The sequence below is a fragment of the Athene cunicularia genome (assembly GCF_003259725.1).
Source record: "Athene cunicularia isolate RWA chromosome Z unlocalized genomic scaffold, athCun1 chrZ_part1, whole genome shotgun sequence".
Classification (NCBI taxonomy): Eukaryota; Metazoa; Chordata; class Aves; order Strigiformes; family Strigidae; genus Athene; species Athene cunicularia.
Genome location: NW_020799142.1, coordinates 6,661,121 through 6,672,761, shown reverse-complemented (window position 1 = coordinate 6,672,761; position 11,641 = coordinate 6,661,121). Strand labels below are relative to the sequence as shown.

General features: G+C 37.5%; 2 protein-coding genes across 3 annotated transcripts in view; one reads left to right on the top strand and one right to left on the bottom strand.

Moving 5' to 3' along the window:
• The window catches only part of SNX24 (sorting nexin 24), a 46,492-nt gene extending 43,243 nt beyond the window's left edge, over nucleotides 1–3,249 (top strand). Inside the window, exons 5-6 of one of the 2 annotated variants that reach the window (XM_026865618.1) lie at nucleotides 714–778; nucleotides 2,754–2,900. In XM_026865618.1, the coding sequence (XP_026721419.1) occupies nucleotides 714–778; nucleotides 2,754–2,824 (136 nt within the window). In that variant the 3' untranslated portion in view covers nucleotides 2,825–2,900. Of the gene's footprint in view, nucleotides 1–713; nucleotides 779–2,753 lie in introns of both variants that reach the window. The other variant, XM_026865617.1, reaches the window with a different exon arrangement.
• The window catches only part of PPIC (peptidylprolyl isomerase C), a 10,915-nt gene continuing 2,426 nt past the window's right edge, over nucleotides 3,153–11,641 (bottom strand). The window contains exons 3-8 of the mRNA XM_026865764.1: nucleotides 10,291–10,348; nucleotides 9,615–9,728; nucleotides 9,036–9,129; nucleotides 7,241–7,425; nucleotides 5,783–5,896; nucleotides 3,153–4,778 (exon numbers count right to left, since the gene is read on the bottom strand). Coding sequence (XP_026721565.1) covers nucleotides 4,737–4,778; nucleotides 5,783–5,896; nucleotides 7,241–7,425; nucleotides 9,036–9,129; nucleotides 9,615–9,728; nucleotides 10,291–10,348 — 607 coding nt within the window. The 3' untranslated portion in view covers nucleotides 3,153–4,736. The remainder of the gene's footprint in view (nucleotides 4,779–5,782; nucleotides 5,897–7,240; nucleotides 7,426–9,035; nucleotides 9,130–9,614; nucleotides 9,729–10,290; nucleotides 10,349–11,641) is intronic.

Here is an 11,641-nt window from a genome sequence, read left to right as displayed (position 1 = left end):
GAGCATTCTTATGCTTGTATTGAGAAATTTCTTACACAACCCTAACAGAATACTGCTAGTTCTGAGATATTCCTGGTAATGTTTTTTACCCATTGAAGTGTATTTTTCATAACAAGAAGACTTAGCAGAAGGAATTAGAGTATTGGGTTCTCCCCTATGTATTTGATAGAGCTTTGTATGGATCTGGTTGTGTTCCTTGACATGTGCACGCTCAGAGCAGTGCAGAGAGGGCTGGCGCTGGCTGGGGGAGGATGTCTGTACTGTGACCAAGGTGGGAGACAAGGTGAGAAGCTTCAAGGACCTTCTCTTCATGGGTGAGGTGTACAGCAACCGATCTGGGGGCTGGAAGAATGTGGTGAAATTTTGAGTCTGCTTGGTGGCCTGAAATGCCCGTAGACCATGGAGCCTGGTTGTAGATCTTGTAGCCTGCATTACACCAGGGAGCAGAGCAGGATCCAGAGTCTCAAAGCCAGCTGCAAGCCACCCCTCCTGGACGCAGCCCGTTCAGCTCCAACTTCACATTGATGGTTTCAGTGTGTGGCTGAGGAACAGCGAGCTCTGCTCCCAAGAGATGGAGCCTGCCCTTTTTGGGCAGCACTGGTTTGCAGAAGTGCATGGCTCCTGCACAGCTCGACCATTTTATCAAAGCTAGTTTGTAGACTATTCTGTTTGCTGTCCCTTGATACTGACATCCCTGTTCTTGACCTTTCCAGCAAACTGTCCCACCAGCCTGTGCTGCTGTTCCTAAGGGATCCATATGTCTTGCCTAAAGCCAACGGTAATCAAACCTGTCATCTGTTAACAGCGCTTTACTGATCTGACCCTGCACCGCATAAACCACATTATTATTAATACCAGCCTAATCAAATGACACTGGTCCAAAATCTAATAACCTGCCAATAAAACAATAGTTCTTGTGTAAGAAACCATTAAAACACTAAGTGGGGTGCATGATTTATAAAAGGGTGGAATTTTCTCCCCCAGTTCTTTTCTCAGATAAACCTACTGAGAATTCAGATCGAAAGATGAAGAACACTGCTTTTCTTTTCGGGGGGGGGGGGGGGGCAGAATTGCATACTGTTTTGAAGAAAAATTAAGAAAAAAATCTAAAATGCTGCAAATAAAATGATACCTCGGAAGCTAAAAAATGGGATCTCAGATTTACTATCACTTCTTTGAAAATTGTTCTGATGATTCTTTAAGCCATGTAAGTATCATAGATCTGTAAGACTGTGCTTCAGTTTATTTATACATTTAACTTAAATAATATGCTTGATTTTTTTTAAGCAGCAAAGCTTAAAACAGTAAATCTGATGCTGTAAAGTTGTATCATTTTTTTAATCAATACTCATTTCCTATATATACATTGTACGTTGTAGAAGAACCAGTAAAAACTGGGTTCTGGAACTGCAGTATTTATTTTAGAAGGAAAGCATCAGATTGCCCATACAAGTTTATTTTTAATAACATTAATGACAACAGCATACAGTTATTCTACCAGAATGATTTGGGATAGCTGAGCTTGCAGGATTTGAGGATTACTGGATTCAAAATATTAACAAGTAATTTATAATGATGACTAACTATGAAAATGTGAAGGGAATTATGCATTTATGCATTTAATTATTGTTTATGGCAGAGGTTACAGTTCGTTAAACCATCCCAAAATATCTCTGTTTGTAACATCTTTAAACTAATACGGATTATTTTTTTTCTTACCGAGTCCAAATCTGCTTTTTGCTCAGTACCTCCACCTTCAAAATGATTTCAGCAGAAGAATTAGGGGCAAAACCTAACTCCTACCCACATGAGATGATTTATCAATTATCTAATGATTTTTAGAAGTTGCACCTCCCCTTTCTGAACATCCTGTAGGCTGATAGGCAAAGGAAGGATTTGATTAGTGTGGAAAGTTCTGTATCAGAAATAGTCTGTTCTTCCAGGCAAATACATCTCCTAGTGTACTAGTAATTTTGAGATATGATCAGAAATTCTTACTCTTAATGCCCAGTGATTTTATATAAACCGTTCCTTAAAAACACAGGAGTTGGTACATTTGAAAAATAGTTTCACTTCAGTAATGTACATCCTGCCACTTCTCTGCATGGATCTATTACTGTGTTCTATAATGTAATTCTTTCATCCTAAATTTAACATGAAAATTTTAGTGCCAGTTTCCTCTACATCTGTGGCAAGAACACAGTGGTGTCTTTTCCTTCAGATATTACACGATGACTTTTTGTGACGCGTGACATTTTACGTTGATTAGACAGCCTGAAATTTTCCTGCCTCAAATAATCATCGCTGATTGTACAGGCATCCTCAAGTCTTCTCAGTCTAAACATGGTTGTAAACTACAATGGAAAAACAGCTTTGAAGTATTCCCAGTAGCAATCTCGGAATTTCTTCAAGTATATTGAGATTTTGTTAGAAATTGAATTGCCAGTGTAATCCATCTTCCTTGTGAGAAAAGATTCAGATAAAGAGCCAGAGCCTAGCAACATTAAGTATTAGAACATCCCTTTAAATCAATAAGCTACAAATCTGGCAGCACATTCATGCAATGCCCAGTGCTACACTAAAGTGGCTTTAGTGCTGAAACAGCATTACTAATAGCACATCCCCTACACGGATAAACAGTTGAGTGGTGCAGTAACCTAAATTATATGAGGCCTTACCTAGTGAAGTTTCACGAAAACATTTATATTGTACTGACATAGATAAGAAAGCAAGTTTTTTTTCTTTTTTTTCAGATGACTTTCCAAACGTAGTAATAGAAGGCATTCTACATGGAATATTTTATCCTCATTTACTGCCTAGGTAGAAGTGATGCGTGGCTACAAGAAGCTGAAGCAAGTCTCCAAGTCATGTTTAATGGAATTAACAGAAATGAAATTCTGTTATGTGAAAATTAAGCTCAGAAGCAAGAGACACAACCTCAGTTTAAGTTCAAGCATTATGTCTTTTTAAACAAAATCAATGTCACTACATTTGCTGTTTTTAAAAAAAAGATGATATGGAAACAACAGTATTGAAGTTATTTATGCCTTCTATATATTGACATGCTCTAACTATTTAACACTAAAAGCTGAATGTCATACACTGAATTACACTAACCTTTGAAAAGAGCTGAAAGCTTTACTAATTATTTCTACAATTTCTATCATAAATTACACTAAACCTTTTTGCACCAGGATTTTTCCCAGCACATAACCCATTGCTGGCAGTGGATGGATTAAAAGTGCTGAAAAAAAAAAAAAAAAAAAAAAAAAGCAGACATTGAGAACAACTTAAAAGTATTTTATTCATTTTTGATAAATTATTTTGAATCTGCTCCTTAATATCAGGTTGGAAAAGAGACAATGTAGGCATATGGAGTTTCTATTGGAAAACATGCTTCCACATTCTGAAATACATCGCTCGCTCTCAGGAAATTTTAAATTTTCTAGATTTCAGTTGAAAAGATTTTATCTATCAGGAGATTTTACATGGCATTTATGCATCTAACTTCAGTTATGATATCTAATCTTGTGTGTATGGTTACTCTTCACATCAACTTGCAGATTGTATTCTGTATCAATGTAAATCACAGAGCATACAACTCTGTGGCAAGGTAAAGCAAGAATATGATTAAGCAGTAAAATAATAAAACTGATACATATATATACATACTTATTCAGATTTAACTGGCAATTTGTGTGCACTACTGGACATTACAAAATAAATTACTAGAACATGAATATACTGCTTTAGTGTATTTTTTGTGCATTTCTATTCAAACAAGACATTTCTCTGAACTTGTGTTATCAGAGATGGGTCTCGCAGGTATGTCTACATGAAGTGTGAGAAAATACCTGGCTGTCTGCTTATTTAAAACTCTCAGCACCACACTAGCTGATCATGCTAGGCTTACGAGAGTGTAAGTCTTGGGGGGAAAAAATTCAGTGTGATTGAACAGCCGGTAAGTTATTAGGCTCATCAGAGGAAAGGAACGTTGCACAAAAGCATTAACGGCAAAGCTAGATACAAACACCAATCTGATCCTGGAGACACATGGGTTGCCTCCTGCTAACTACTAAAGCTGCTTGGGGATAGTGAAAAGCTGGGACTTGTACAAAAGGTAGGCCTGGGACTACAGCACTTTTTGAGGTAGCAGAACTCTCTACACTGTCTGTGGGATCAACCTTTAGGAAAGCTTTCAGCTACTAGCAGAAAACTATTTGGGCGAGGGAGTCTGAGGCATTCTCACTCCTACTTCCTAACACTGCTTCCCAGTACTGCTTTTCAGAGAATTTTACTTCAAACAATTAGTAAAAAGAAAAATGAATGGGGTAAAAGGGAAGCCTGATTGCCTAGTACAAGGCAAATTTAGAGGCCCTCAGTAAGTTCTTCTCTAGCTCTTAAAGAGGACAGTAATACTTTCACAGGTCTCTGAAAAAAGTGTCAGTATTTAACCTCCCCCAGGGCTATGGACAGTGAACCAGCAGACTGACCCCCTGTAACTACAAATGATGTGTCAGGAGGACCCGAGATAAATCGCAGCCCACAGCATTTTCCTGTTTCCTTGTGAGGGAGGTGCCAGTAGGTACCTAAAAGCTCTATGCTATAGTACTCACTCTTCCACTGCACCACTCGAAGTCTGGATAACTCATGTGGGCTCCAGGACACCTTCAGGGAACTAGTGACTACAAAGGTAATTGGTGTCCTGCCTGGTGTGCAGGTAGATGAATCTTTCATCAGATCTTGGCATCAGCTCTTCGATCTGGAGTTCTGAAACACTGGAAACAAGAAAAAAATCCACATCTCTTTCCCTGTGGAGTACTATGTAACTCATTAAAGAACCTAACAAACATGGCTGTCTCTAAGTGGTACCTTATGCTGACCTTGTTTAAAAGTTCCAGTTAAATTGTCAGCTTAAGAGTTATTTAAGAAGCATTACAAAAGATAATGAACCTAAAGTTGCATCTCTGACATACAGCAAAACTTCAGGAAAAAGTCTTTGAGCTTCATCATAAATAACACTAGCTAGGTGTTATAAAATTCACTGTACTGTAACACAAGGACTCTTCTATTTTAATCAGTTTCTAACCGACGATCTTATTTAATGATAGACAGAGCTGCTCCTCGATTACTGTATTCTGTGGTGTTTCGAAAGACAGCAGGGACTTTGTCTGACACCTTAAGATTAGAAAAATTTACCATCCCTGCTCTAACCTTACAACCTCATTTCCTGGAAAGCAGCACCTCCTGCATATTTTGCAGAATCAACCGAGGTGAGAAAAAAGGCCTTGCAGGGGTGGAAGGGATAAAAAAAGCTCTTCATTAAGAATTTATTTGAAATCAAAGTTTATTTATTCAAAACACTTCCATATTTTACTTTTTTTTCATTTTTAAAAATGCTGATACTGTTACAGAAAATAGTATTTTCAGTTAAAAAGACAGAAATTTTGCAAAAATTTCCAAAGAGAACAAAATGACTGTATTTCAAACATTGAAAAAATAAAAGTACTTCTAAAATGTTTCAGGAAAGATTTTTTTCTGCAAGATCTAGGATTTAGTGGGGTAAGTCTTGAACTTCAGGGAGTGACAGCTCCATCCAGTTGTTACAGAAATGGTCATATATTATATTTTATGTTTTTGGCAAATGATAACTATTGTCTAAATATAGCCTCATATGTTTTGAGGTGAAAACTCAATTAATAGTTGAGATTGGTCAAAAACAGGCCTTAAAGTGATAAACTTTTACTTTCCATTCTGAATTTTGGTCTCACCAGTCACCTACTTCAACTACAAATGGTTCTTTTACAGCTATTTTGCCACTGTTCAAAATCACACAGTCTTGAAGGGGCCGGTCATGTTCATCTGTCTGCTGGAGTTCTATCGAATGCACCACAGACTGTTAAAAAAAAAAAAAAGTAAAAAAAAAGAGTTTGGTTTAGTCAAGGTAACTTCAGTGTCTCAGCTGTGGTACCAGATAAACAACTAAGTGCTCCTAGCATTACTAATTGTTAGGCAACTTCTGAACAAATGTCTACTGAGTTCTCACATACTTTTTTTTTAATCACATTGACACTTATGCCACTCTGCAATCCACATACAGTTGACAGAAGCACATGGAAGGATGTTTGCCCTTCTATAAAGACTTTCAGCCAACAAAAATTTTATGAAGGGACAACTGCAAATATCCTTTCAGCTGATTGACCTAGCATATACAAGGTCTCTCTGAAGCCTATGAGCACAAAGTCAGTCCAGAGGTCATAAAGGATAAGCAGTAATTCCTTTAATCGTACAGTATAACTGTGCTTCAAGAAATATGATGAGTGCTTTTGCTTTTAGTGTAACACAGACACATATTTTAAATGTGGTACCATGCCCTCCAGTCAGACAAGTACAGGTAAACTACTGGCCTCATGCTAGACAACTAATTAAAGTAATATTCTTAAAGGAGAAAATTCAGTTAGGAATAATGACTACCTGGCTTTGGATATTTGTACATTAACTTAACTAAACTAAAACTTAGTTAAGTCTCTCTTCAAAAATTTTCATTTCAAAAATTCAGAATTGAATTCCCTGTGAATGTGGGAGAAGAGGGCAAGTGGTTTGATGAGGTTTTCAAACTCCTTCAAGAACTGGTAAGTGCAGCAGTTCATGTCCCCCATTCATTTCAAAACACAGATTAAATGGAATGATTAAAAAGGAAAGACAGACTACTAAAAGTATAATCAGTTGGAAGTTCAGTTTTGCAGCTGTGCACAGTTTGAGGAATTAACTAGATTTCTGTATTTCTAAACAGATCTGAATATATATTTGTATACTCTACATTCACATGCTTCTAAAAATCCTAACAGTGCAAGTGTTATCCATAACTAGAACATGCTACAAAATTATATTTTAGCTCGTAGAAATACAAATATTTCATGGCTAACAGCAGCAGTCAGAGGGGGACCTGAACTTAGTCCATTTCTAATCTGCAAAGGTGTCAGTGTTGATTTCAGTGGTTAGTGGTCTGAAACAAGAGCTGTGAAAGCCAAAGGCATGATTTAAATTTCCATTCCTGCAGTCACCATTTGCTACTTCAGTTCTAAATCATCCAGCTCCAGGCTCTTCACAATCACTTTCTACCACATACATATTAGATAAACAATTGTTCTGAAACACCACAGTGTAAGTTACATAGATAGGAAGTGGCAGAATTTGAACATATTTTCTTGGATTAATCTTGCCATTACTTTTTGCTTACCATTCCATCAAGGACTTTGCCAAAGACTACATGTTTTCCATCTAACCAGGAAGGCTTTGTTACACTAATGAAGAACTGGGATCCATTGGTGTCTGGGCCAGAATTAGCCATGCTAACCCACCCAATTCCATAGTGCTTGAGCTTGAAGTTCTCATCTGGAAACCTTTCTCCATAGATGCTTCTTCCTATGAAACAAAATAAGAAAGCAAACTTTTTAAAAAAGTTTAAAAAACCCCACCTTTTTGTTCAAAAATGGAAAAAAAATGTATGAATTCAGGACTTGAAGATTGAGTAAGCATAGCAACATCACTGTTCTATCACCAGTGATTCCATAACTAAAAGCATTTTGTGTGTGAAGAAAGAGATAAGCTAAAACACCACATAGAAGGAAAGAATATTTAAAACTGATGATGTTTTATCCTTTGAATTTAACAAGTGATTACCTCCTGCTTACATGCACCACTGAACAACAGTATACTTCATCCTATTCAACAAATTTAAATTATGTAATTATGACCACCAGAAATAAGGTTGCCACGTTTTGTGACAATTTTAGCCTTTACTTTTAAAACTTCCTCCTAGTAAGATGTTGGTTTAGACATGTTGAGAAAAATATGAAAACCAAATGGAAGTTAGCCTAAAAGACTCGGTGCAAATTTGTACAATCCTTGCATAAGGATTCTGATGCTTCTAAAATATTTCAGAAGATAAAATATTTGAGTTATGTTTAAACCACCATCACTTTGAGAAGAGGAGGCTGTCTGTCTCATTTGTAAAGTGCCTAGCACAATGAGGACACTGCTCCCAACACCACCAGAGACTATCCCAATAAACAGTATTAACAGGCAAACAAACACTGCCTACCTTTAATGCTAAAACTGTGTGTTTGGTATTTTAGCCTTCCCCACTGTTCCCTGCAAGTAAAAGGAATGTGTATTTTCTATTCTGTCCCAGTGGGGAAATCACTGACATCGTACGCGGACAGTTCAAATTGTAGTACATGAAGAATATGCATGTAAAGGAAGAGAAGAAATCAGAAACTAGAATGCAAGAGATACTGCTCTGGGACTGCCCTCCTTAGTCAAATGAGCTGGTCTTCTGGAGGCTGAGGAGTGAGAAGTAATATACACAGCCACAACTCAGATCACCAGTAAGTTTATGGTTTTAAATTTCGTAAAAGGGGGAGAGGGTATTACCTTAATTTTCTAATTTCTCTACCCCTGTTTTGAAATTCCCTCCCATAGCACATTTCAGAAGGATCCACAGAACTGGCTGAGCTGAGGGCAGACAGGACAGCCTACTTGTTCCCTACCTGCCTTCCCTCTACATGCTTTCCCTACTTTGTTTTCTGCTGGATGACTTGAATTGGTTCATGTACACATGCAATCAATGAGTGGCTCAGGTAAGGAGTGCTGTCACAAAGCCAGAGCAGGGGAAGGGCAGGGACATCTATCTTTTGAAGTCAGTCTGTTGTAGGAGCAGTTCAGCTGGTCACGTGGCTCCAGCCCACCACACAAAGCCATTCCTCTTTAATGGGGACAAGTCACAGACAGAAAAGAGCTATCTGCAAAAACTGAGGACAAAGGAAGCTCTAGACATACTTATAATTAAGTAATCCAAATAACTGCATCTTACGTTCTAGAATGCTTGGAAAAGTACTAGATGCTCTGAAACAAATGTGGGGTTTTTTTCATTTATGTGAGCTGGAAGAATGAGGGAATATGCTGTTTTGTCCATCTTTCCAGCAGACATCTGAAGAAAGGAAAAGGAACCTGGAAAATACTAAGCATGTTACCTCCTGATCCATCTCCAGCTGTAAAGTCTCCTCCTTGAATCATGAAGTCTTTGATCACACGATGAAATTTACTTCCTTTGTATCCATATCCTCTCTAAGAAAATGAAATATTTAAATGAATATAACATCCAGTTCTACAGAGACATATGGAAATACACATAAGGTGAATGGCCAGATTTCACAGAATATATCACCACTGGAGACAAGCATGTGCAAGAAACAAATAAACTGACATGAAGGTGAATACAGCTGGTCAGCACTGCCACAAAGCAGGTATTATAGAGGTGATCAAAGCCATTATCTTTTTTTGATGGCTATCTGACCACAGTACCTCTACATGCTAGGTCTGCATGGCAGGGACAGGTTGAGGTGGTGATATCCAACATCTCATAATTACATCCTGCAAACAAAGCCCCAAGGACCTGAGAAGACACACACCAGTGCAGAGCCTTGGGGATGGCATTCTTGCACAGGCTCCACTGAATTAAAATTGACAGTTCCCAACTGAAACACCATTAAACAAATATTTATTTCCCAATCCAAATTTGAGTACACACTGGAAGAAAACTGCAAACTTACTTCTCCAGTTGCCAATGCAATGAAGTTCTTCACAGTCTTTGGGACAACTTTTCCAAACAATCCAATTACAATTCTGCCAACATCTTTGTCTCCAATCTTTACATCAAAGAACACCTGAACATTTTTGAGAAGAGAACAAAAGTGATACAAACATAAGCACAACAAACAGTCCAAGCTTTTGAAATCTTAAGGAGGTAAGAAATTGTTTCTGGCTGATCTGTAGTAATAGTATCCTTCAATTCCTGAAGGTGCTGTTAAAGAAAAATCCTTTCAGAGCTACCAGAATCAAATTATGCAGGAAAGTTTAGAGAACTGGTGACTATACATTTTGATTCTTACTGCTTTTAAGGGCTCAGTGACACTGCTGTATCCCAAGTTTGAAGGTAGCATTCAAGATTTTCCACAGACAGGCATGTCTTTTAAGCTGTACAGAAAAGATGAAATATGAAAGTAAGGAAGAACAGTGATGCCATTCCAGTATTGCAAACAATAACAAGGAACTATAGTACAGACACTCCCCACAAATGATAGTTCACTATCCACTCATAATCTTCAGAGTTCTAGGCATTACTATGTATGGATTAAGTATAGATAAAAGCCTAAATTTCATTAAACAGACAGGAAGAAAATCGTACAGATGAAACAAGGAGTCGCTTTCCTAAATGTGAATTCAAACCTGATAAAGAAATAATAAGGCTGTATTATTCTGCCTAAAAGCTTCAACGTAGATGTTGCTAAAAAGCAATTTCAAAAAGGTGAATGAGTAATAAAGCGTTTTAATACAGTTCAGAATATAAGAATGCATATTTGGATGTATAAAAATGTTCCAACAATTACTGAAAATAGGAACAGCTGTCAGGAAATGAGGCATTTAGAAGTTCTGAAAAAGTTACATAAAGACTATTACAGCTTCTAGGAAACAGCAATGTGTATTCCTATGATGTGGTATTTGCTGTTCCTTGTGGCACTCAACCAAAATATTACTTGTCTGTAACGCTAAGAAATTAGTCCAATGATGATAATAAATGACCACAGTCTCTCCAATGTGAATGCCTCTTTCACGCTCCCCTTCTATATTTTTCTACCATTTCTTGATCTTCCATGTGGAACTGCTGAACTTCTGGCTAACACTATAAAAGCTCTATAAAGAAAATAAAATTCCTTTTGATACACCTCATTCATTTCCTTGGCACTTGGCACTAAATTATGTACTTCTTAGATGTGTGGCTCAAAGTATTAACAATACACTTTCACTAACTTTTTAACATTTTTATAAACACATCTCTCTGAATTTTGCTGCCCAGGTTATCTAGGTAAAGAGTACTGGCTACATTTTTTAAACCACCTTATTTCGCCTGGAAATGCTGTCTTAGTAGGACTGCCTGAAATACATAAGCATATATAAGTAACACAACCAAGGCTACCAAACACTGACCCCAGGTAGTGGTAACGTTAAGCACTTTCACAGAGCATATGGAGAAAAGTCCATCATATATTGTAAACCTAAGCCAACCAGAAGGCTTAATTTGTGGCAGAGCTGCTCACCTAAGCAGCAAACCCAGTAATTCCAAAACCTGTTATTTCAGCTTATTACATTTGTGAACAACCCGTTAAGTTCCCGGCTTCCTGTAAGCACTTCACATTACCTGTGCTACATTCTTGGTGATTTTTGTAAAGCTCTGTGCTTCCTAATTATGCTGCACATAACATGTCTGCATATTTCTGGCCAGGAAATCAACTACGGAAATATCTGATAGCCCTAGATCCCATTTTTGCATAGAGAAGCCATGTTCTCTTAAGCATATTTCCTCAAGTTTCCTCAATTTTCAGTCTTATTAGTATTTATATAAACATGTAATCTTATTTACAATTTGCAGTAAGTATTTCAAGACTGAAATCAAAAACAGTGCTCCAGTAAGACTGGCTGGTTCTCATGAACATATTGATATATAATTTGCACAAGATGGTGTATATCAAAATGAAAAAGCAGCCAAGAGTATTCAGTTATGGGGGGGGGGGGGGGGGGG